The sequence below is a fragment of the Pseudoliparis swirei genome, chromosome 8 (genome assembly GCF_029220125.1).
Source record: "Pseudoliparis swirei isolate HS2019 ecotype Mariana Trench chromosome 8, NWPU_hadal_v1, whole genome shotgun sequence".
NCBI classification, from domain to species: Eukaryota; Metazoa; Chordata; class Actinopteri; order Perciformes; family Liparidae; genus Pseudoliparis; species Pseudoliparis swirei.
Genome location: NC_079395.1, coordinates 11,704,951 through 11,731,693, shown reverse-complemented (window position 1 = coordinate 11,731,693; position 26,743 = coordinate 11,704,951). Strand labels below are relative to the sequence as shown.

General features: G+C 41.5%; 2 protein-coding genes across 3 annotated transcripts; both read left to right on the top strand.

The window, feature by feature from the left end:
* Positions 1–4,041: 4,041 nt before the first annotated feature.
* Positions 4,042–8,935, top strand: plvapa (plasmalemma vesicle associated protein a). Of its 2 annotated transcripts, XM_056420418.1 has the most exons (7): positions 4,044–4,150; positions 4,314–4,714; positions 5,329–5,398; positions 5,546–6,267; positions 7,074–7,209; positions 8,015–8,072; positions 8,441–8,935. In XM_056420418.1, exons 2-7 carry the CDS (start codon positions 4,319–4,321, stop codon positions 8,472–8,474), a joined length of 1,416 nt encoding a protein of 471 aa, XP_056276393.1. In that variant the 5' UTR covers positions 4,044–4,150; positions 4,314–4,318; the 3' UTR covers positions 8,475–8,935. The 2 variants fall into 2 exon arrangements, with proteins under 2 accessions (XP_056276394.1, XP_056276393.1); XM_056420419.1 differs by having other exon boundaries at positions 4,042–4,714; positions 5,549–6,267.
* Positions 8,936–13,547: 4,612 nt separating this feature from the next.
* On the top strand, positions 13,548–26,666 carry LOC130198416 (anoctamin-8-like). Its single transcript, XM_056421579.1, has 18 exons — positions 13,548–13,794; positions 16,248–16,358; positions 17,545–17,677; positions 18,939–19,077; positions 19,269–19,365; positions 19,537–19,653; positions 19,829–19,956; positions 20,086–20,247; positions 20,899–21,051; positions 21,560–21,686; positions 21,918–21,973; positions 22,065–22,139; positions 23,001–23,498; positions 23,852–23,992; positions 24,091–24,282; positions 24,391–24,522; positions 24,871–24,981; positions 25,459–26,666. The coding sequence occupies exons 1-18, from the start codon at positions 13,548–13,550 to the stop codon at positions 26,086–26,088; spliced, it is 3,249 nt and encodes a 1,082-aa protein (XP_056277554.1). The 3' UTR covers positions 26,089–26,666.
* Positions 26,667–26,743: the final 77 nt, after the last annotated feature.

Genomic DNA, 26,743 nt, shown 5'->3' with positions numbered 1-26,743 from the left:
ATTTAAAGACTGGTGACGTGACCTGGAATATTTACACTGAAGTTATACTTAAGTAGGATGAAAGCATACTTTTCTTTACTAATTACTGTGGCCCTGGGTCTTATCTTGGCTCTGAGGCCCCTGGCTGCTTCTTGCAGCAGCAGAATCATCAATCTAGATTACATATTAACATTGTTTATATAATGTCAGTGTTGTGTGTAACATGGTGATTTTAGCATAACAAGCTAGCTGGTTCACTTAGGCCTAAGCATTATTCGATATAGCCTAAATTATTAAAAATTATAAGATTGCCCTCTTTACAACTACCACCATGGATAGCTTGGTGTAATTCTTCATGTTATTTGGGCATTATTACCAGGAACCTTGGGGTTACAAGAAAACAGAGAACCTGTGGACAAAGCCTGACTGTTTGTTGTTGTTGTGCTAAGCTAAGCTAACCGGCTGCTGGTTCCAGTGATGTTTATCTTGTCATCTATCTCTGAGCAAGATTGTAAATACGCAACAGTATTTTCCCAATATGTTAAACTATGCCTATGATAAATATAATTTAATTTGCTGAGCTTTCGGCCTGAAACATGAAATATTGTTACACATCGGTTATAAGAAAGTACAAAGGTTCAGGTGCAGGTTTCACTGCTTTACTTAATAATTTATTCTGAAATCTTAATTTAAATTCATCAATTCTATTTTTGCTAAATCTTTAGATGCAGTTATGTTGATCTCCCACTAGGCAGCAGTGTTCCATGATAATTAATGCATGTGTGTGTTTGTATATGTGTGTGTGTGTCTGTGTGTGTATATATACACAGGTGTGTGTGTGTGTGTTTGTGTGTGTGTGTGTCTTGAATATTACATTGAGACTGTCCTCTCCTTTTGCTATAAGTCTAACAGCCGTAGTTACTTTTGTGTCTGGTTTCAATTAGCAGCATGCTGATTGTTGATCAGCTGCATGTAAACATGTTTTACAGTAACCAGAACTGAGTCCAAGTCATGACCTAGACCGAGTGAAGACTAGACCAGTGTAACTAGTCCCACAGGGCATGATCTGAGTAAGAGGAAATGTGCAATATACAAACCATAAAAACACCCTCAGAACATATTTATGACCCTTCAGACTTGAGTCGTTAGGCAACTAAAAAGAAAAAGGAAAGCCAATTTTTTACAAAAGTAATAACATGTTTGTTATATATTTATAAATATATATATGTATATATATATATATGTATATATGTATGACTCTCAAGTCTGAAGTGTCATAAATATGTGGGGGACTTCAAGTTCATGCTCAACAAACCAGGGTGAGACGATGTCAACAAACCTCTTCAGCTGACAGGAAACCATCCCTGTAAACACTTCTGTTTGCTTTGTGCCTAACAGAACATTTACATAGACACAATAGAGCGCTGTTCCCTCACTACTTGACCCAGTAAACTTAAGGATTGAGGAACACAGAGGCCAGTCCAAAAACTGTATCTTCTGTTAAAACGGTTAACTGCAGTGGCAGGGTGTTTTGTGATGAAGCTTTGGCTGCTTCACCCATGAAGTGCTGCCGAATGTGGCTATTTCACACCCACATGGGCATTTTTCGATAATCTTTTGGGCGAAGAAATAAACATCCAAACATTTGGTTAGGGTAAGCAGTTTTCAGTGGAGCTGGAAAAAAACTTGGTCACAAACAGCTTCAGTATTGTCTCTTAAAATGATATTTATTTGTGTTAACAACCTAAGTTGATAAGCCACTGCTGCTATGTTGTTAAGAAACTACATTTCTTTTATAATTCTATATACTTTGCTCTTCATGTGTTTCGGGGTTTAATGTAAGGTTGTTTTTCATAAAATATCTATGAATAAATCAAACTTTATTTCAGACTAAGGGTCCAGATATGAAAGAACATCCTTTAGAAATATGTATTCTGTCCAGGGTATAGACCTGACTGGATTGGACAACTTTGTCTATTTGCAATTCATCTTTTGCATCCCAGATATGAATGAATTTTAAAGCATCTTTTGCCATCTGTACATTTTAAAAAGCTATAATAAATAAGACTGCCAAATGGTTGGGCATAGAATGCTAAAATATGAATAATATTACAGACATTAAATATACATCATACAAACTGCAGAAGTCACTTATATCTGCTAACATCACCTTCATTTGTTTAGTAAGATGAATAAAATATGTCTTCAAGATTCTCTTGTTGTGGTGCTTACCCTGTATCAAATGGGGGGGGGGGGGGTTGAATTATTTTATTTATATTTATATCATTTATATTTATATCATTTAAAATTCTTAAAAGATCATTTTAGATAATCAAATTGGCAGATTGAACATACACCTTTGTGTATTTATGTGAAGGCCCATCTAGGGATCAATAGTCCGAGGGACATTTGTTCAAAGTGAAGTCTGATTCTCAAGAGTAACTTGAATGTTTTCACTGGAAAGATGTGTTGCTGTTGAGTTTTTTTTTTCATCGTAATTGTTTCTATATCTTTCAGCCGCACAAACAAAAGTGCACGCACTACTCATTTTACTGATGGCTTCTGATATTCACGCTGCAAATATCACAAAATGTCAACAGGTTCAACAAAACCTGTCAGCATGAGGAGCTGGGAGTAAATGTGCAGCAGTGTATTTGACCTTGTCAGCTCTCTCTTGTTGAGGCGCTCACATTGTCACAAGCTTCCATCTCAAAGTGCACGAGAGCACAGTTGGTGTGCAGAAGAGCTGCCACCCTTTGCACAGGATGCTCTTATATCCTCTCCGTACGGCATGTATCCGTTCTAGAGGCCAACTTGTTTTTGGAAGTAGCTCAAAGTGTAACACGACGACAGTTCCATGTTGCGCTGGCTTATTGCTTTAATGATTTAAGAGACTGAAGCAGAGAGCTTCTTTAAAGTAATAAAGCAGCACCTCTTAACTGGATTTGTTATATTATTTTAAACTTATTATAATTTAAAAAATATATATTTTATCATAATACAAAAGTAGTTCTTTTATTGCGTGAGACCTATCTAACTGAAACGAGGCATTAGTGAGGCGTATGAATTATGCAACAAGCCTCTTACTGATGAAGAGTACTGTGTCTGCCCAGTTAGCAACATCCCCTAGAAATCTGGGAAAGTTTAAAAGTGGCGATAAAAAACAACCCACTTCAACCTCAATCAACTCAATCAATGTGACAGCTTCTTTATTGTATTTGTCTCTGATATCTTGCGTTATCTCTTCCAAAAAGTTGATTTGGGTTTGGCCATTAACCTTTATGAATTACTGCTTCCTATAAGATGAGGTCTGGCACGTCAACAATTCCTGGCAGGAAAAAGTCGTGGCTGTGACTGTCAGTCTCCTCCATCTCGTTTTCAAGTGCTTAGTCTCTCTTTGTGTGTGTGTCTCCTGTGAGACGGAGGGCAGCTCACCCACGTCATCGGGTTGGACTGAGACTCGGGGCATCAAAGAACCACCGGACAAGAACGTCAGAGAACAACATGAGCCATTGTCCTTCTGGCCTGCTGTACACCGGAAAAGCCGTTTATGATCCCATAAAAGAAATATATAAAAAAGTTTGGCACAGTGCCCTTTTAAAAATAAATAAAAAAACGAAGGTGTTGTCACTTCAAAGGTCACCTTATGAATAACATCAAATTTAAACTTTTATATTTAGAATTCTGCATTCTCCCTTTAAAGATGTTTACTAATTTGATCAAAACTAAATTAATGTCAATGACATTTTAGGCTGATTCAAAAAAATCTAAAATGTTATCTTTTTGCTGCTGAGACCTTTTTCGACACTGGAATAGGTTAACGTGATGAACACAAACTCCAGGTTTGTGTGTGCACTGTGGATTGCGTGCGCACTGCTGGTTACTGATGATAACATCTGAAAGGGGAGAGGCAGCCAACGTTGTGGGGCAATGGCCTCTACTGGGAGGGGGCTGAGTCCAGGACAACTTCCCATCATGGGAAGTGTGTGGCCAGAGGAGTTTATAAAGTCCGACACGTGTTTACACCTCACTCACAATCTGATCAATTCTCATGTTATCAACACTCCTGAGAGGAAACGTCTGGTCCACGGCGGCAGAGCGCTTGGCTTTGTGAGAGGAAGAAGCGCACGCTTTCCACAAAGGGAGTGTGATATCCACCCGCTGGTCTGAAGTAATTCAGCTTTGAGTTATTTAACCATTTAGATTGCAGAGTGCCGAGAGGGAACTCGTCTGTCTTGTGATTTAGAGATGGACCTTGTTTGAACTCGGCTAGCCACTCATCGCAGTCCTTGAGCGTTACCACTTTTTTCTGACCCTAACCCTCTTGCCATCAGCAGCCATGTACAGCAGTGGCTACTCCCAGGTCTCCAAGTCCAGGCCGCAGGCCCAAAAGAAGATGCAGTACCAGTCAAAGGGCAAGAGTTGCGGCTACTACATGCGCATTGTCTTCTTCTTCTCTTCGCTCATCCAGTCTCTTATCATCGTTAGCCTTGTGCTCTTCCTGGTCTACGGTCAGTCGCAAGACTCAGCGTCCACGTCACGCATCCACGACCTGGAGGAAAGCTTCAGCCGGCTGTCAATAGAAAACGTGGCCCTGAGGCAGCAGAGGAAGAACCTGACCAACCTACTCAACACCACCCTGACTGAGAAAGCCCGCAATGACTGGGACTTGGCCAAACTCCGCTACTTCTCCAACATCTCATCGATCCTTATCCAAGATATGGACAAGAAGCTGGTAAGAAAGCCTTTTTATTGTGTCTAACGTGCACGTTCCTGTAAGTACGACTACATTTCACGTGTCATGTATCCTCTTTGTCTTATTTGGAAGCCGTAGAACCTTTTAACAGCCATAACAAATAAAGTGTGTATGTTTGTGTGATATAATTCACTAACTCTTGTTAATGTAAGTTAAGTTAGAGATGAAAAAAAACACCTCTCAAGTAACAGCAGGGCTTTAGTCAAGTTGAGTCTCAGAAGATAACGATTAAAGAAGTTAATAAAAACTGATTCAATGATCTAAAGAGCTTTAACATGTTATACTGGTTTCAAAAGCATATTTACACCACTGATTATCCTCTGAATGTACATTTATTTGAGTGTTTTTCAAAAAATAAAATGTAGCTCTGAGATATTCTTTTATAGTTTTCAGAATAAGAAGCAATCCAAAAGATTATTTAAGTCAAAGTGACACTTTAGTGTTGAACCCACATGTCAGAGTAAGACATAACAATCTTGGTTAAAGACTATGTTAAACAGTAAATGGCCGATTGTTGTTTCCTGTGTATTTACATTTCACAACTGGCTGAGACCAAATCCCTTAACATGTTCTTCTTTGACTGACATGAACAGCAACAGTCCTTCACTAAGATGCTCCTTTGCGAGGCCGCAGGAGGTTTGGCAGCCCGTTGCCCAACCGCATGTAAGTGTGAAGTTTCTTCAGTGCAATCCCCAAAATCAATCACAGTAAATGAGCTGTTGTCTCTAATCCTCTCCTAAAACAGCTTCCATTTAGAGAAACATCTATTTGACTACTTCCTTTCTCTTTTTCTGTTATTGTTTTGTTCAGCAGTTCTACTTTCAGACAAATGTAACTGTGGCACGATGACTGAGCGGCTGAAAGCAGGGCGTGCTCTTGTGGAGTCCAACTTCACACAAACAGCCCAGAGGATGAGGATGGAAATGGACCAGACGACCAAAGACAGGGACAGCATCAACTTGGAGGTCATCCGTCTGCGGAGGGACAAATCCACACATGAAAAGGAGGTGGAGTTCTTCAAACAGAAATGCAAAGATGACTTTTCCCAGTCCTTGAGTGGCATCTCCAACGTCTCCAAGGCTTTCCTCGAGAAGATCAATTCCCTCTTCCCTTCACACATCGCCTTCCAGCTCACCTGTCCCAAGCAGAGGGACCACCTGGAGCAGATCCGCACCAATTGCACCAGCTTGTCCATGGAAGTGGAGGACAAATTGCAGCGTTACCTGAACGTTGTGGGAGAACAGGTGTCAGGCATCCAGGCTGAGAACAGCCGCACGAAGGCAGAGAACTGGCGGCTGTCTGAGGACGACCGCTGGTGCAACAAGAACCGCACGGGCCTGATTCAGCAGCACAGAGAGAAAGTCAACAAGCTCCAGGGGAAACACGATGAGGACAAGGAGAGACTCCTGATGGACAAGATGAAGCTACATGGAGAGATAGAAGTCCTTAACAACAATGTCAAGTATAAAAGTAAAGCAATGGATCACCTTAAAGAGCAAATCAAGCAGCTCAACATGACCTGCTTGCCTAAGGTAAGAAGAAAAGGGAAGTGGCCGATGACGTGAACGTGTTGATAGCTCTGCAGGGGTAAAGCGCAGCAGCATGTTTAGTGGCCAGCAACTGAGAAAAGACAATGAGAGTTTCATGCATTGTTTTACTGCAGCAGATAGTACATGTAAGGAATGCTGATGGAGATTCTCTGATATAGCACATTGTAATGTATCCACTGGCATGTACTATACTGGGTATTGTTATATTGCATAGTTGCAATACTTAACAGCTGTTATATAGAATGATCTGGATACATTTGTGCAATATTTAGATGATTATGCGCACTTATTCAAGCTTTGTTGTCAGCAATATTTCATCTCTGTAGTGCCAGAAGACATCTTTGCTGATATAACACCTGTAGAAATACTAAAACAATAACAAAGCCCTTAGATCTTAACATCTTGGACCATATACAGGAAATCAAAGCAACTGGACAGGTTGTTGAAAATGATCCAGCTGAAGAGTAGAGGAGGAGGAGGAGGAGGAAGGGAGGGAGGAAGGGAGGGAGGGAGGGAGGTAGGGAAAGTGGCTGCCAGTAAAGTACAAACGGGCAAAAGGGTGAGAACTAGGCAACTATTTATGTTAGTTGTCTGTTTTTGTTTCAGGACACATTGAGCACCAACATGATGCTCCATGGTGTGTCCTAAAACAGAAAATGTTGTTCAACATAATCAGGTTTCATGTCGATTCAAAATATCTTTAGTTGCAGCATATCATGTCAATTTTATTTTTAACAAGTGGTTTAGAATGAGTTTTCCTCTGATTAACACTTCTCACTTTATTTCAGACAGGGCTCGCTGGATTGCCAGGATTGCTAGGACGCTCGGCAGGTACACAGTCTCTAATTGGGCGGGTCTTGGGTGGATCCAGCTCTTCCTCATCCATCTCTTCTAGTGGGGGTCAGCTTGGTGGTGCAGGGGCAGGTAGGTTGGGCCTTGGCTCATTAAACCCAGGTTCAACTGGGACGGGCTCTTCAAGCTCGTTAACTGGGGCAGGTAGCTCTACTAAGTCAGGATTCAATAAATTAGGATCAACTGGGACAGGTAGCTTCACCGGGTTAGGATTAAATAAACTAGGATCAACTGGGGCAGGTAGCTCTACTGGGTTAGGATTAAATAAACTAGGATCAACTGGGGCAGGTAGCTCTACTGGGTTAGGATTAAATAAACTAGGATCAACTGGGGCAGGTAGCTCTACTGGGTTAGGATTAAATAAACTAGGATCAACCAGGACAGGTAGCGCAACTGGGTCAGGATTAGGTGTAAAAAGCTCTTCAGGCCTCGGGTCATCCTCTGGATCAACTGGGTCGATGAATAAAAGTGGGTCAACCAACTTTCCATGGGTCGGGTTGGGGAGCAGTAACTCAGGACAAAGTAAGACAGGAAGTGGAACAGGGAGAGGACCATCACCTGGGAATAGTGGTGGAACTGGATCATCATTCGATGCAGGAAGAACAAGTGGACTGGGAGGCGGCTCAAGTAAGAATATGTCTGCAATTTATCATTTCCGTTCCGGGATGTCTTTTTAATAAGGGTGGTAGGATTCAAACTCCATAATATTAATAATAATTTCTTATCAAACTTTGATTGAATGGCACTAATGTTGGTTGTCTTTGTAGATCTTAGAAGAATTGTTACTAATATTTTCTGTAACATTGTAACTAACTGACGTAACGCAGCTTGATTGGTTGTGTCATGGTGATGACGTTGCCTTGTGTTTAACCAACAGTCACCATTGCTCAGCACCTCAAAGATCTGCAACGGATCATCAACCCGTCTGGCCCAGAGTGAGTACCAGCATCTTTTTACTTTAGGTTGAGAGTGAACCAGAAACGGTTGCTAGAGTTTTTGTTGCTGGCTCAACAGTGAATGTATTATTTATTTTTCTCACTGTCAACAAATCACATCCATTTTTTTAAACAACAACAACAGCGTATTAGTTTATCGCTCATTAGTTGATTTCCCTACTCTGTCTCAGCCCCCAAACCCACTAAAGACATATAGCTTACCAGGTCACACATATCTATCTTTCTATCTATCTATCTATATATCTATATCTTTATAGATATAGATATATATATATTTCTATATTTCTACCTATCCATTAACAAACGCTGTGATTATTTAAGTTTTCTTTCTTTCTCTCTTTTTTCAGGGAGAAACAAGACCTCTCCAGAATGTTGGGTTAGCACATCTTGACGAGAGAAAACACAACATAGAAGAGATGTATCTTCCAATGCATTATTAAGCGTAGCTAAAGGCAAGCTCCTAATATTGAGTTCACACATTATATAGAAATAAATGTACCATATATGTGACATTATTTGTGACCGTTTATACTTCGATATGCATTTAGAACAGTACTTTGAATAATGTTTGCACTTTTTTATGAAAAATGTGAATTCTGTGTTCATTTAGTATCTACACAGTAATAATAAGCGCATATTGTATTTTTAAACTGTAAATACAGAAATATAAAAGCTTTGTTTGAATGTAAGTAAATTAATTGAACCTGCCTCGTCTTTGTAAACAAAACTATTTAAGATGCGAATTATCCAAAGCAGAGCCGGAAGCCACAGTTTGTTCACATGTGCGTCACCTATTGTGTAGCTAATTATCTATAAATGACTCGGCCGCTCCTGTAATGTTTCAGACGAGATTTATTGGCAACGAGTCTTTGTCCCTTCAGCTTGTTTATGTTTACCTGCCAACCTGTGAACAGTCCATCTGAGTCAGATGGGAGGAACCTTTTGAAACGCTCTTGTATACACGCTGTCGGTAAAAACAATGTGCGCTCACTTCACTGTAGAGGACACGGATATCCATGGCCTAAATAAAATCGTCATACATCTCTTATAAGGAACACACGACGGGGAAAGGTTGGAGCTTGTCTTGGGGTCGAATGAGGGCTCTGACCTTTCCCAGAAAGGCAGACAGATTGTGATTTTAATCTTTTCTTGGTTTTTAAAACAAAGAGACGGAAGTTATTGTCGAAATATATGAACGGGGTTGTTTTTGTGTAGAAATAAATATGGGCATATGAATGGCACTTTAATTTGCCAGTACAACCCTACCATGGAGCAGGGAAACAAAGCACCATGGGAACAGACAAACATCCTGTTCGTTGCATTGTGGAAGGATGGAAACGTACTTTTAATTCAAGAACCGAGAGCGTATTGTGTATGGCGCCAATTAATAAAAACAGCACTTAGACTCTAGAGTGAAGGGAGAGCTCTTTCCTGTCTAAAGGATATCCTTTGTTTAACACCAAGTGTTTTTCCACATTTGGGATGTGCAGCGTACTGCAGAGGAGCTGTGAGGATATTATAGGTTAACTGGTTGAATGCTTCTGGGAGTCACTTTATTAGACTGACTGCAACACAGGACGCGTTAAAACCACAGCGCTTGAAAGTCATCACGAAGATGCTGCTCGACCTGTTTCCTCCGAGCACTTTCCTGTCGATTCTTGTCATTTCTTTATTCCCTGCACACAAATGACACAATTGACCATTGTTTTGCTGACACGGTGGACAATGACAGATCCTTTTAATTTGTACATATGTATTTACCCTAAACACGGTAGACCAATTTAATAAATTACTGAGCGGAAACACTGTTACTATATACAGTATATTTATATGTCTAACTTTAACAGGGATTAAACAGCGACAATTAATATTGCAAGAAGGGGGAGATAAACATCTCCCCTTTCCCGCCTTATGTTTTACAGCTGTTTTCAGTATTCGACAACCCACTGGTGTTTATTTGATTATTATCTTTAATATTATAATGACGTCAATATTATATGTCACAGTAACTCAGCCACAAACTATTTTACTGCAGGCCTCTGTCGCAAATCACTGAATAGGTTCAGGAAAATAAAAAACAACATAATACCAACCTACAATAAGTGTAACTAAGCATTCAGTTATAAATGAGATAAGATAATTAAATAATACAAAATAAGAGTGCTTATGGTTTGACATGCATCTCGAACAGTATTGATTTATAATATTATTGACACATAAATCATTTAGTTCTGTCATTGACTATAACTTTGTGACATTGCCCAAAATGCTGATGTGTGATTTTGACATCTCAGCTAAACAAATTGAACCAAAACTATAAATGAACTATTAGGCTCTCAACAACTACTCGTTATCCTATCCATGCTTCTCCTTATTTCAAGTTGGTAATTATCTAAGCCACATGTCCCACTGGGACCAGGATTGTCCAGTACATGATCAATTTGAAGCTCAATGACAGGATTGTAAACTCAATGCTGACTGATCTTTCAGGATCCTGACATGTGGCCATTGTGCTCATCCACCTCCCTCCCTCTCCTAATGGAGGAAAGGGAACGGGTGCTCATGATTACGTCCTCCTTCCTCACCTGGGATTGCAAAACTATAAATTATTTTGTCTGGCTCTTCTAATTCCCTCTTTACTGTGACTTCTAATTGCATTTCCTATCTGCCCAGCCTCCATCAAGTCCCACGGCTGCCCAGGCTGGAAAAGACATCAGAGGGCAGATACTATAGAGTTGGGGGGGGAGCGGGAAATGTTCCCCAGCACTGATGTCCTTTTGTGTTGAAGTCCTTCAGCGCAACCCTGACTTTCCCCATGACCTCTTTCTGAACGTGGAAAGGAAAACACGGGTTTGCCTGATTGCCTGTGTGTTGACTTCATGTAATGTGAGATTAATGTAGCCTCTGTTTTACGAGCAAACCGTGCAGCCCTAAGGTTGCACACGTGAAGTCGACATGCCATCCACAATGTCACGTGTCTCGCAGTTAGAGCTCTTCTACAGGCCGGATCGACATGAGACTCTTACAGTTTCAGTCCAAAATATCCAGAGGTGCATCTCCAAAAGAAACATCCAATCAGTGAGCTTAAAATGATATCATGTGTGCCGCTAACGTTGAGTGGAAGCTAAATTAAACTATTGAGAAAACTGTTTTATTTATTTTTAATTACACCTTAAATCTGTTCAACTTTATTTTGGTCTCAACTTTAGCTGACTGGATTATTTTCCAAGGCAACAGCAGATCACGTTATTAGAGAAGCCAGACAATAGAGATAAAACATGATTTTTTAGAGATAATGTTAAAATAAATGAAACTGGTTGTCCTTCTTGTAAAAGGGAATACAGAATAATAATAAAAACTTTTTGCTAATAAGCATTTAACAGCACAGTTTACCGCTGAGTTTTGTTAAATACAAATCAGAAAATCAAATTAAAAGTTATATTATATATATGATATATATATATATCATATATATATATATATACATCACTATACATTTAAAACTACTTTTTTGTGACCAATATTGATGTAAGACACAAGACAATACAGTGAAGAACTCCAGAATAAACTCTAATCCACCAACACGTTTACACCAACATGTGTTTTCCCTCAGTGTCAGTTGTTGTAAACATTGTGGATGTCGTGCGCTGAGCTGCTGTAAACCGGGACCGGCAGCAACAGTGTCCCTATTTATCTATATCATTGATTATCCATCACACAGTGAGCCTTTCTGGTGCTACGCTGCAGGCGGGGATATCGGGAGGATCACAGGTCATATAGTCTGCTAAGAAAGAACAATGGAGCTAAAGCCACTGCAGTTATTTGGGTTGCGTCCCTCACACCTGCTGAGAGACATCAGTCATTGCACAAAGTGTGTGTAAACACATGTATAGACAGCCGGGAGGTGATGGGAGGAACCCTCCTCAGCAGCAGGATGTCCTCTCTGACCCTGCGATAATAAATATTTCCTCATAAAATACATTTATAAATAACACCATTTTGTGAAAGGCCGACAGTGTTCTCAGAGAGCTCCAGTGATTTGACAAAATGTAAACAGCGGCATGCTTTTGATTTATCCATTCATCTATTTTGATCAATACTCGACATTGATAGAGCCTTTTCTGTCTTTTTGGGCTCTGCATTCTAATGAGCTCTCGTCATGTCTGTTCGTCATTTTATGGATAACAGTTTTGACTGTTCTCTGCCCTTAAAATCAATACTGGAATATGTAAAATATCCATAAATAAGGGTCACGAAATTATTTTTTGCATTTATTTGTAGAATTGTTGGGAAACCAGAACGTTAACTTTTAACCCTAAACATTTCTGTCTTTTACCATGTACTAATAACACATGTTTCCCGTGTTAAATTATTGTTTTGGGAAAATTTTGCTTTTTTGAATCAAGGCTGTCATATGTTGTAAATATTTTGAAGTCATCTGAGACTGAGATCTCTGATCTTGTGGCATCTTGGACAAGAGAGGAAACATTAGTTTGCACCTTACGGTCCACGTCTCATGTCCAACCAGACAGTGGTTGGGTTATAATAACGTAGTTTAACATTTGAATAACGTGACAGTAGCCCGACTCTTCCCTGGAAGCTTTAACTGTTCACTACCTCCATCTACTGGCCATAGAATAGTATTGCCATGATGGAATTGGAGGTACATTAAAGTGTCATGATTGTGTAATTGAGTTTCCTTATTACATGTCTAAAGGGTCTGTAATTTACTAAATTAATTAATGTCTACATCAGCAGAAAAGAAAGACCGTGTGATCAATGTGTCTCTGACATGTCAGTACATGCATTGTTAGTGCATGTTAGTGCATTGAGTGCGTGAGTATGCCCGGTTTGCTTGGTCTTGCTCTGCACATCTCTCAGAGGGGGGTTACAGCTGAGTCTTTGCAGATGTTGGCCCCCTTTGGTTCCCCCTGAGGTGAAAAACGGTGAGCGCAGTCAGCACTTTGGCCCCGTGAGCTGTGAGCATGCTGAGAGGCAATTAAAATGCTCCTGATTTAGAATCTTGCAGCTTTAATTTGTACACAGTGTAAAATCAATAATGTTTGTTTTTATTTGGGGGAGTGTTCTTCCCTATTGCATAGCACTCGGCCATTCTTAAATGCAATAAATATCAATTGTCGTGGCATTAATGGAATTTAAGACTTTCTTCCAGGCCCTGCAATCTGTGTGTTCATAAAAGACATTTTGAACACTGTAGGTTGGGCCTACATATTTGCCGGCAAATACAAATAATGGTGCATACATATACAGATGTGCAGGCATTGAGGCACCTGCAGGAGCAAATCGTGACATATTTATCCTAAAATATGATCTGAAGCATGTGCGATTGAACCTCATGCAGCTCTGCATAGCAGGACACGTATGCCATATGTTTTATAGACCTGTAGCCTGCGAGGTGTTTCCTCTTCCTCCTCCTCCTCCTGTCCCTTTCGCATGCAACGGCTATGCAATACCAACAGAGTCCTCCTTGCAGTGCGGTTTTCCAGCCCCCTTCCGGAGAGTGTGTGCAACAGCACGCAAGCGGGAGGCACCGACGCACCTGACACCGACGCTTCTGACAACAGTAGCAGCAGCGGAGCAGAGATCGACGGCAGCGACGGGACAGAGGAGAGGATGGAGAGGACGGGGCCACTGCCCAGCGAGCAGCAGCACAAGTCCGTCTCGCCATCCGGGGTGCTCGGTGAGTGGCCAAGGAAAACGGCGATACAGGCTCAGTGTAAGGCGAGCAGTGGAGTCCTGAGGGAGGTGGGCATTTGTGAAGAAAAAAGATGGGTCTGTAAAGATGTCATCAGGCTACTGGGCATGGGCAATATGGTGCAGTCACTGGTGATTGATATTTCACCCGAATGACTCACAGGAGACTTAAGGGGTCACTCGTATGGTGGTTGATGTCGGTGCGCCTTTCCTTTCCCCGCCACATAGTGCGCACTATAGGATTGAGACAGGCCCGGGGAGAGTCCGGCGTTAGTGTCCACAGGTGCATGCAGGAGGCATGTCCCGACGGGCTGTGCCACACTCTGTGCCACACTTGCAGGCTCACATGCCAGGGTCCGTTTAGTCTGGGTTGTTGCAGCCTTGAGGGTTTGACAGGAGATATGTGCCAGTGGTGAGTAAACAAACGACTGTATGATACATTCTGGATTTGCATTACGAGGATTATTAAGCAGCACTGAACATGTGATATTTCATCAACTGTATTGGTTCCATCAGGGATTTGTGGCCTTTTCAAGGCCCCCTGAAATCTTGAGTGTCCATCAAGCATTTCTGGCAAAAGGAGACACTCCGGCAGAGGAATGGCCATCTGGATGTCATTGTGACTTCAAGCCTACTAATGTTAGCTTTTTGGAGAAAATGTCCACCACATTTATATGGACCAGGACTTAGAAATTATAATATAAACATAATTGCACTTGTTTGCCCTCTTTTACATCTTTATCCATACTATTAGTGTGAGTATAGAATTGTGATAGAGGTCCAGCTCAGCTCTAGAGCATGAATGATGACCACACCAGTGTGGCCTGAAGCAATACGACAGATCACACCTTCCCTCAGCGGTAAAGAGCTGTTAACGGAGTTGTGTTTAGAGTGTGCCCTCTGTGTTTATTGCAGACACTAAATACTAAAATGCCTGTAAGCTGAACTGGTTGGCATATCCACCTGCAGGTCTGAATCTAATGTTCTGCCCGACCAGACTGCTCCCAATCCAGGCTGCCTGGATGCTTTTTATTCATTGCATGCTGGGAAAGGCACCAGACGAGCGAGCCCCAAATCTGTGACGCTGAAACGGATCATGGATGGGAAAAAAAATGATTTTTAAAAAGATGTTTAAATTGTAAATGAAAAAGTATTTTGAGAAACCTCATAACTCATAACTTCTCACATGGTGTTGTGTGATAAACCCAGCGAGGTTCTGCCAACTGTGAGACATGAAGTGGGATGCACTGGGGGATATGAGCTTATCAAGTATTAACATTGGGACCATTACCTTGATAACAAGAAGACAGATTCTAAACATTCTGTTCCTCTTTCATGTCGGCTCACTGCTGATATTTCTTCCAGTTATTGCAGTATGACTCGTTAAAGAAGGTCTGCTTTGGTTTAGTTCATATACACATTTATTGAAATTATGATATGAGCTAAATAAGGTTAAGACATGTATATTGTTGATCATTTGATAAATGTCGTTATCATTATCAAAGTATCATTATCAATCACAATTGAGTGAAATTAAAAACACTATACATATCTGCAGGACTGACTTAGAAATAGCTTTTCATCATGAAATATGGAGCGTCAATCAATGAGGATATTTAAAACAAATACCATAATGCAATCAAAATGGTAAATGATAAATATAGCTCTACATGTAATGCCTTGCCATGTTAAGAAGCTTCAAAGACGGTGACTTTGTCTATAGAGCCACAAGTGTTTTCATGAAGTCACTGAGTTGGGATGCTGGTCTAAAAAAATAATCATCTATCAAAGAGATGACAGCAGCGCTGATGGCTCTTAATAACAGGGATGAGACATGCTGAAAGCATGTGATGTGATAATGCAGTTCATCTGCAGAATATGAAATCCTGATCACGCACACTTACTGAGAGAGCGTTATGGACCATTCAGTGAACAATAAAGAGATCGGCCGGTCACCGAGTCTACTGTGAGACAGAGAGTACGACTTGAGACCAAGAACCAACGTGTGAGAGACCAAGAAGCAGTCCAAATGACGACTTCAGGCCTGGCACTGTATAGTGGGATCGGAGTGCCTGCAAGGCCTCCTTCTTTGCCTATGTCTGATGGTTTGAGAGGCACACTTGATAAACCAGTTTCATGACTATTTGCACACCACTCAGTGTACCGATCATCTATTTGTTGACATTATTTGCTAAAAGTCATGTGACTAGAGAAGCACAGTCAACCTCGGCTGGAAAATTGTTTTGACGAGCAAAACATATGGCAAAGAGATAACATCAGTGATGATACTAATGTCCTTTCATCTGTGTCCTTCATCACTCTGATGGAACATATCACCATCTGTCCGTCCCCCTTTCTCTCACACACACTGTAACACTCTGTATTCTCTGTCATGATTCTTTAACTTCATTAACTCCGGCTGCCTCCCTTTTCTTTTAGATAAACTGTTTGGGAAGAGCTTTCTGCAGGCCAGACAATATATTATGTCTCGTAATTCCTGGATGAAGATGGTGCCCACCGAAAACTGTGATATTCTGATGACTTTCCCAGGTACGGTAAGCTTAGCCTGTCCTCCCCGTTTGTCCTGTGATGAATCTCTCGCTGTAGAGAGAACTGTGCATCCTCATTCAACATCCTTGGTGGTCGGCCAGCCACTCAGACGCACGACTAGGACTTAAAATGATCTCTGGGGACGAGCAGAGCTCATCATTAAAATACCCATTTCTATCGAGCAGCGCTCTCTGCAGTATCTTATAAGAAAGCTGCTGTTTGGCATATAAATGAGGCATTTCATCACACTATCTTCGTAAATTGACTCGGAAAAACACATCTTGTAAATTATGCTGCATACAACTATTTTTAGAGACTCGCTCCAACTCAAATTTCAGTTGCTTTCATCTGTTACAATTAGACTACAAACAGTTTATGGTGGAAATCTGAAATTAGGATTGAGAAGCAAGTTGTCTTGCAAATGGGCTCAAATCATACAGAGATTAAGTGTCTCCACAGAACAAAGGCGCAGTACTAAAGTTACATCTGGCTTTTATACCTTAGCTTGTGTGTCACCTGCTCAGAGACAGACAGTTAGGAAAGGAAGGGAGATGCTTGTGGAAGGTTAAAGAAAAGTAAGAGTTGGAGGGATGGTGAGAGTTAAGAATAACATGTCTATTTATTTATACATCTTGTGTTTAGTAGACTCACAGACGTGCAGAAGGCCACCGTGAAAAGGATTTTAGGGTGCACCGGGTATACATTGAGGAATACTATTATCAAAAACAGTGAAGATTCATTTTACAAGTTCAACTGGTTTAGTGCTTGCATAGAAACCGACAATTTAACTGCAGGCAGCGCAACAGACTCCACTCACTCTTTTTTAAAATCAACCTTAGGTGTAACATGGGCTCAGTGTGAAGATACAAAAGGTCCACAAACACAGAGCAGTTGGCTTAAACTTCTGAAATCAGACTGGAGTCAGTCCACCCTCTCAACCTATAGACACATATGTGTGATGTATGCTGATACCTCTGACTATCAGCACCTCAGCACCGCATCGCTGCTTCCACGCCCTCCTGTCAGGGCGAAGAAGGATGCGTTGGTTCCAGCCTGTTCATGCAGCACTAAACTTGTACTTTTCTGCCTTTAGCAAACATGCCTGCAGACCTGTGAGGACCTAAAGTGAAACAAGGGCACATGTCACATGTCAAACTTAAGACACTACACTATTTGCTCCTTCCAGATACAATAGATGACCACACGCTGCTGTGGCTCCTGAATCAGATTCGTGTTGGAATCCCACAAGTCAACATTCAGGTTCGACAGCACAAACACACCCGGGCACACGCCTTCTTCATCACGACAACGTTTGAGAAGTAAGAGTCCAAAACTCACAATCAGATGTTGTGTGTGTGTGCATGTGTGTGTGGCCACTTGTGCTTCTGTCTTTGTTACCTTCGCATTGAAAATGCGGAAGGTTATGTTTTGATCGCCGTGTATTTATTTATTTATTTGTATGCGTGTTATTCGCAGAACTCAAAAAGTATTGAACCGAATCGCATGAAATTTGGTGGGATGATTGGTTATTATCCGGGGACCATTTGATTAGATTTTGGGATCAATCGGGTCAAAGGTCAAGGTCAAGGTCATGGAAAGGTCAAAATCTTTTTTTTACCATAGCACGATACATTTTTGTCCAATTGGCATGCAACTAATGCCAAAATGTTCATAATTCAATGCCCAATCTTGTGATATGCGAAGGTATGCGCTCTACTGAGTGCCCATTCTAGTTTGAACTGTTTTGAGTGAGACATTTTGGCATGTCCTAAACATTTTTTATCATGACATGGATTGATTTCTTCCCAATGGTAATATGCATGTTATTATGTATATTTGCATCAGTGTGTGGCAAGATAAATAATTAAAACAGACCTATAACAACAGTTACAGACTTTTAAAGCCCATTTGTGTTACCATAACATCAGCGAGGCAGAAATGATTTTGAACACGGGGCGATGAAGAAGCATTTAGCGTTCAGAAGATCCACTTTTAAGTTACTACTACGAACAACAGATATGTTCTGTGTGTTTCTAAAAGGGTGACTGGGGCTCAGTGGTTAGCAGGTCTGTCTTTCAATCAGAGGGTGGTTGCCGGTTCAATCCCCGCCCTAGTCGATGTGTCCTTGAGCAAGACACTTAAATGTAGCTGTAGCCCCGGAGCTGTGTCTACGCTGTATGAATGTCACACGATTGTAAGTTGCTTTCGATAAAAGCGTCAGCTAAATGACATGTAATGTTTCTAATCCTCCTAATGCCATGCTTTAGTGCTTTAGCCATTCTTCAACTCGACTTATCTCTGTCATCAGTGATGTTACGTTGCGTAGAGGAGTCGCTCCAGCCCGACAAGAGAGCCAATAAGTGCATCTCCCAAAATGTGAAACGGTTCCTTTAAGGAGACTTTAGAAATTTCGGAAATATCCGAGACCACGCTGAGTTATTACCCTGTCACAGTTGTGTGTGTGTGTGTTAGTTTGTTGAGTGCATTGCCTCAATGCACTAGATCTGTCAAACATCTGCAGTCCAGCCAGCACAGCCGTGCTGCGTGAGGTCTAATCTGCTGCTCTCTCCTCGCCCTCAGTTTACTGCGGGGAGCCGAGCAGATGGGCGTACACAAGCCGGTCAAACCACAGTTTGGTGGCGGGATGCGGCGCTTTTCCTGTGAGGAGGACAACATCTACGAGAACATAGAGAGCGAGCTCTGCTTTTTCACCTCGCAGGTTAGAGGTCAAAACCGTGGGCCTTGTGAGCTGTATGCCAACGCTCATACCCTATAAAATTGTTGCTTTGGATGTTTCATTAAAAGATAATCTTTGTCCGTGTTTTGCTGTTATATTTCACAAATTAATAATACATCGCTCTAAATACTATGACTTATATTTTCTATTTTCCCCATAACTTTGGTTTTCAGGAGCGTCAGGGCATCATAAAGTATTGGCTGGATAATCTGCGTGCCAAACAGGGGGAGGTGCTCCACAACATTCACTTCCTGGAGGGACAGCCAATCAGTAAGGTGTCTTTTGTTATGATTACACTTTTTGTTTTTCCTTTTTCTCTTCCTTACCTGGATAGCATCAGTACTTTGTGTTGTGGATTTTATATGGAAAGTACATCTGAGCTTTGACAAACGAATATCCCCTTAGATACGATGTGAACGTTTCACGATGTGTCCTCTTCAGTTCCAGAGCTGGAAGCTCGTGGGGTGATCCATCACATGTTTCCTCTCCATGAACAGAGGATCCTCAACCAGCTGATGACCTCTTGGGTCCAGGCTGTGTGTGAAAGGCAGCCACTGGGTGGGAATATATCAACATTATATTTGAAAGATAGTTTGGCAGGACATTAACAACAGTCCCGGCTGTTATAACTAAGCCAAATTCATACATTTTTGAATTATTATCAATTATTTTGAGACAGAACCTCTTCTCAGAGTATCAATATTAGCTGTTTCCCATTTCATTTGCTTTGCAGATGACATCTGTGACTACTTTGGAGTGAAGATCGGCATGTATTTTGCCTGGCTGGGTTTCTACACTAACTCCATGCTTTACCCTGCTGTCATTGGCTTCCTGCTCTGGATCCTCGCAGAGGCTGACCAGGTACTTAAAACCTCTTCTCATACACTTTGTCTAATTTCCTTTGCGTGATTTGGCAGCTGAAACTGCACGGCATAATCCTCCTCTCAAAGATAATAAGTAATATTTTGATTCTCTCATGTTCGCTCACAGACCAGTCAGGATATCTGCTGTGTGGTTTTTGCCCTCTTCAATGTGGTGTGGGCGACGTTGTTTCTGGAGCGCTGGAAGAGGCGAGAGGCGGAGCTGGCCTACAGGTGGGGCACCTTGGATACCCCCACCGAGTCCTTGGAGGAGCCCAGGCCTCAGTTCAGGGTGAGGATTGTTCCTGTAGTTTGAGCAGGTCGCACCTGCTGTTTTGTTGTGTTGTACAAAAGGTTTTATTCACCTGTTGTGTTTTCTCAGATTTACTCCCAAACATTCATCGTCACTTGCCAACAGAGCTGAACAGTTCTCATGCAGGAACAGTCACATTACCAACAGTGAATTAATTAAATTCAAGCTGCTCTCTCCCACTCCCACCTTCCCACCCGCTCTGAATCTCAGGTTCAAGCCTCACTGTGGGCGAATATGCTTTTAGAGATGCACTTCTGGCAATATAGCAACAGGGTTGTTCAGATTAATATGATATAATTACACCATTAAAGGCTGTTTTATGTGTTGCACCACAATCAGATGTATCTAAACCTTTTGTTCATATATTCTGAATGAATGGCCGATCTTATTCAATTGAGGTAATGCACACCAGATAAATCTCAACATGTACATTGGTGTTTCTTGTGAAATGTCTGATGTTTTCCACAATAATGTGGCACGCAACCGCAATTATAGAAGTAATGAGACCCGGCAAGCAAGCAGTTATTATGGAGGACATTTCACACAAACATTTCCAATGTATTTTCCAGTGGAGATAATCCTCTAAATCCCAACTTCTGCTTGTTTTCTCTTCCTCTGCTGTCTCTGCAGGGAGTGAAGCGCTGCAGTCCCGTAACGGGCTGTGAGGAGTTCTACTACCCGCCCTGGAAGAGAGCTCTGTTCAGATGGCTGGTCAGCCTGCCCATCTGCCTCCTCTGTCTCTGCTTTGTCTTCCTCGCTATGCTCCTCTGCCTGGAACTGCAGGTAAACACCGAGAACACCGCAAGCAGCTTCAATGACAGGAAATGGAGTTGATACAGTCTGGGTCTGATCGATGGGGATAAATTCCATTACTGGAAACGTCAACAATAATGCAACAGTTAAACAATATAAAAGACATAAAAAGTAAAAATACAGTTTATTAACGTAACATCTATAACTACCGGTAATATCAGTCTGGAAATGTGTGAATAATATAATAAGGATTCTGTGAAATGTGTGAATCTTCTAATAAGGATTGTATGAAATGTGTGAATCTTATAATAAGGATTGTTCCTGTACAACCTTTTGTACAACACAACAAAACCGCAGGTCGCACCTGCTGTTTTGTTCTGTTGTACAAAAGGTTTTATTCAAACAAAGCAAGTTAAAAAATACCTCTTACCAGTTCATATTCACTTAATAGCCTTATAAAATAGCAATAGTCATAGATATGAATAAGTAGGACTTGAATATTAAATAAAATAAAATATGTGTCATTCTTCTAATGCAGGAAGTGGTGATTGCGATTCAGGAGCTACCCAGTATCACACGGTTCCTTCCTAAGATACTCCTGGCCATTACCGTGACCATATGTGATGAAGTTTATAAGAAGATTGCCCACTGGCTCAATGACATGGGTAAGAAACACAAAACACTGAAAATAGTAAATCTGTGATATATTGTTAAATAATTACTTTATGTAAGAAATAAAATTAAAATCATACATATTTATCCATGATTGTATTCTTGGGTAGACATGTACGTATGAGTCTATTTATATGAGCTTCCTGTATTTTACATTCGCTACATGAGATCTATAAGCAGCTTTTCGACGTTGACAAATGCTTCTCTTTTAATTCTCATTCCAGAGAACTACAGACTTCAGAGTGCCTATGAGAATAATCTAATCATCAAGATGGTTTTTGTAAGCCATGCATCCTCTTCTATTTGTGGCAGAATAGCTCCCGACTGAGTGGGTGTTTGACTTTGTGTAATATCTTCTGGTTGTCTTACAGTTTGAGTTCATCAATTCTTATCTGAGCCTTTTCTACATCGGATTCTACCTCAAGGACATGGTGCGGCTTAAGGAGGTAACAACAACTGTTGAGAGTATAAAAACATTAAGACAAAATGCTGGTCTTGAACTGACTATGTTTAACTTTATTTAACATGGCCATTGCATGTCTGATAAGCCCCCTTAGTTACAGTTGCTATGTCTGTCTCTCAAGCTTTTCATGTGTGCAGTTTAAAATGATAATGGTGCCATTTTAACCCTTGAAATTCATAGTATTTTTACTATGAGTCCATGATTTCAGATGCCGACCAAAGCCGGCTTCTCAATTTAGTCATCTGTCTTCAGAGGACTTTTAATGTTACCAGCTGACTAGTAACAAAACAAGAATCTTGGGGGCCCTTCTGACCGTTCCAAAGTCGAGGCTTAAATCAAAGGGTGACCGTGCTTTTGCCGCTAGAGCCCCTCGACTTTGGAACGACCTACCGGAGGGGATGAGGCTCACAGAATCACTAACTTCTTTTAAATCACTTCTTAAAACCCATTTTTATAGAACAGCTTTTAAGTGATGTCGTCCTTTTATGCAGATCTTTGGTTCCCCTTATTTACTTGGTCTGTTTTTTAAATGTATTTATTTTTATTGTTTTTATTTCATATTTGTATCTTACTATTCTATTTGTTTTGCCTTGACTCTCTGTAGAGCACTTATTATTATTTTAAAAGATTAAAAGCTTTTTCTGCGGTTGGCTGGAGTTGTCCTAAAATGAGCAGAATAGAGTTGTGAGATGCTGACAGCCAGCTAAGAAATACAGCTTCAAAATGCCTTCTGTCAGACTGAATATCTACATCATACTTGCTCAACACTTTAGGAATGTGTGTGTTTGTTCTTTTGCACTTCTTCCACTCAGCGCAGTAACAGATGTTGTGCTACTCCTCACAGATGCTAGCCACTCTGCTGATCTTCCGCCAGTTCCTACAGAACATCAAAGAGGTCCTCCAGCCGTATCTCTACGAGCAAAACAAGCTGGGCGTCTTTACTCCCAAGGTCCTGTGGGAGCTACTTCAAACCATCATACTCAAGTATGGCCGCCTGGCTCTGGGAAAAGCCCAAGCCTCAATGACAGCCTATTCCTTCCTGGGTTCCAGAGGCATCCCTGTCAGTCACACTGCTAACGGTAACCCACAGACCAAGAGAAGAGGAGATCTGAAAGCCGGATTCAGGCTGTCCGAAGAAGAGTGGGACATGAATGACGGCAATCTAAAGCAGTGTAATGTGAGCTTCACCGAGAAGGTCGACTACCAGGATGTCGCGACAGAAGTGCAGCCAATGGATCGCAGCTTCCTAGAAGACAGTCCCACACTGATAGAGGAAGGGATGGATCCGTCCAGTATTTTTGACAGTTGTGATGACGACAGTGATTGTGAATTGCTGGATCAAGTATGTGGTCCGTTTGTTTTTATGATTTATTATCCTATTTATTTTTAGCTATGTTTCTGTGTCTTCTATGTCTACTCTTTCGACATCTTAATCAGTAATCGTGTCTGAAATTGAAACTTTTCAGAAATGTGTATTCATGTTCAGACAATACCAATTCTTACAGTTCAATTTGTCTCATGCAGTTTTACAAATTACGTTAAATCATGTCTGTGGAGATTGGTGTCAATCATCCAGGAAGTACACTGAGAGATCAATTTTAATCTATCCATTCCAAAGCTGCAGCATTTAAGTCGTCTTAGTCCCTAGAGAAATGATTGTAGACCCAGGACTATGTCACTGTGTCCTCTCCAAAGGAATCTGAATCTCTCTGTCAAAGAAGAAGGAACATTGGAGACGGGAAAGAGAATAAGAAGTCATGGATTAATCCGCCAGAAGAGCCCAAAACCGTCACCCTGACCCAGGCTGAGATTGAGAGCTGTATGCAGACATATGAGGTGGGACTCTTGTTATATATACTACATCATCTATATCCAATATCACAACAGTGTGCCCATTCAAATACTGATATGTTTTCATGATATTTGACCCCAAGGACACGCTTCAGGACTACCAGGAAATGTTTATACAATTTGGCTACGTGGTGCTCTTCTCCTCTGCGTTTCCGCTGGCGGCCATGTGTGCCCTTATCAACAACATCATCGAGATCCGCAGCGACGCCCTGAAGCTGTGTACCGGCCTGCAGAGACCCTTTGGCCAGCGGGTGGAGAACATCGGGCAATGGCAGGTCCGTGTGTTTTGTTTCATCAGAGAAGCCCTCCAGGCCGCATTGTACGTAATGTGGGCGTCTGATAGCCTGTACATCTCTCTCTCTCACTCTTTCTCTCAACAACAGACTGCAATGGAGGCCATGGGCTTAATAGCAATCATAGTCAACTGTTACCTGATTGGTCAGTGTGGGCAGCTACAGCGCCTGTTCCCCTGGTTGAGTCCGGAGATGACCATCATCTCAATCGTCTTACTGGAGGTATGCGCTGCACTGTGTACAGTAACGGCAGGTTTGCTAATAGTTTTAAAAGAAAAGACATTTTATTCCCCAAAATGACATTTTTTTAAACATTCCAGGAGAATGCAAATGTGCATGGCTTGCTTTTTGTTGTTGTGAATTTGTAAAACCTTCAAAATATTATTTTGGATCCAGGTTTATGAATGAACACAACACCTCACACAGGTGTTGGGTTTGTGTATGAGATGTTTTGTTTGGTCTGTAAACATATATGTATATATTTATATATAAAAGAATTAGAACCACAATGCTGTGCCTTGATGTGACTGAGTGTTAAGCCTGTCTCTCTGTGGTCTGGGTGGTTTACAGCACTTTGCAATCCTCCTAAAGTACATCATCCATGTTGCCATCCCTGATATCCCTGGCTGGGTAGCAGAAGAGATGGCCAAGCTAGAGTACCGACGAAGGGAAGCTTTCAAGGTATAGTTGTATCATAGCTTGAAAGACCTTCGGGCAACTTAAGGTTTGCTGCTGGCTTTATATTATATTCCTATAAACGTACCCCTTTGTGCCCCTGGGTCTGTTGGTGGGCCTTGTCCAAGAACGTACACGATGTAGCTTGTTTTGACTCTCTATAACTGTCTGTGTTTGATGATGTCAGTCTGGAAAATGTTGTACAATTGTCTCAATAGTGTCTTAGATAAGTCTTGGCAGGATAGAAAAGAACATTTAGTGTAAATACAGTTTGTTGTCTTAGCTGACTGCTGGATAGGATGGCAACTTCTTCTTCAGTGATAATGCAAAATTATTAAGGGAGACTAAAAGAGAGTCAACACTGATGTGAAGAAAGTTGTATTTGCTTCCAATGCTATCTAACATAAATGAATACTCTATCATTTATATTCATAATGCAGTCGTCTCCTCTCTCTCCCTCTCTCTCTCTCTCTCTCGCTTTAGAAGCATGAGCAGCAGGCCCAGCAGCACTTCCAACAGCAGCTCAGACGTAGGCGTGAGGAGGAGGAGCTTCAGCGTCAGGCCGAGTTGCAGGCCGAGGCCCGCCAGGAGAGCGAGCACAGGGCAGACGCCCAGCACCAGCACCACCACGACAAAGCGCCGCCGGGCAAGGCCGGGGACAAGCCGAAGAGACCCAGCTCTCTGCTGGGAAACAACAACGTCATGAAGCTAAAGCAGATCATCCCTCTACAGGGGAAGTTTTCCTCCGGCAACTCACGCTCACCTGCCCAGTCCCCAACAGGAGGTGAGGCAAAGCTCCCTGGATTTCTGAAGTTCCTGAAGTCCCCCGAGGGGAAAAAAGAGCCAGTGGTGTCAGCTGGAGTCCCCGGCTCATCTGTGACCTCTGCGGTTCCCCCTGGTGGCCAGGAGAGGTCACAGTCCCCCAACCGGACATTCAGTCCTGGGAAGCTGTTCAGTTTCAGCAAATCCGAGGGCACTGTGGTGTGTGTGAATGGGACACAACCACTGGCCCAGCCCGCCATCACTCACACAGCCCTGGAGGAATTACCCTCAAATGAGTCAGATAAAAGAGAATCAAGACATTCGACTGATTTAGAAAATTCAAAGAGTTAATACATGTTTAACCAAACTGATGTAATATGATGAGAGGAGAGCAATGTATAAATGTTCAGAAGACATTTAGAGACACACCTGTACTGTCGGAGAACAGATTAGTCACAAGGATCAAGCGTACGTCGGGGAGCGTTAGACTTTCACTCTTGATGCAACTTACTTTGCACAAAGTATTATACTGTATCTGTTAACGCTCGAGTATCCATGTAAAATGTGTACAGTGAGTGTAACTCCTTGAATGATTCTTGAGTGACATTTAAGTAAGGTTCAAATAGTGCATGACTGCCTGGTTTTCAACTGCACCAGAACAGATGAGGTTGATGTGAGGGATCTTTTTTCAAATACCAGGACCTGATCATCAATGAGCCTTTTTATCAAAGGACATGAACGGCAGCTTCCTGTTCCGAGTTTGTTTCTCATTCTTCTGCCTGTATTGAATGCATGTGGCAACATGTGCATGCGTTACATGTCCATCATGTCTTTTCAGTTGACACTTTGAAGCCATCGTATTCTTCCGCAATAGGTCAAATTATATTCACTGTGACCATAAAAAAATATTCTATTTTTCTTAACTTTGATTTTCTATGAATTATTTGACTACATAAATTAGTGAATGTACTTTTATGCTGCAAATAAACACCCATCAAGAGAAGCA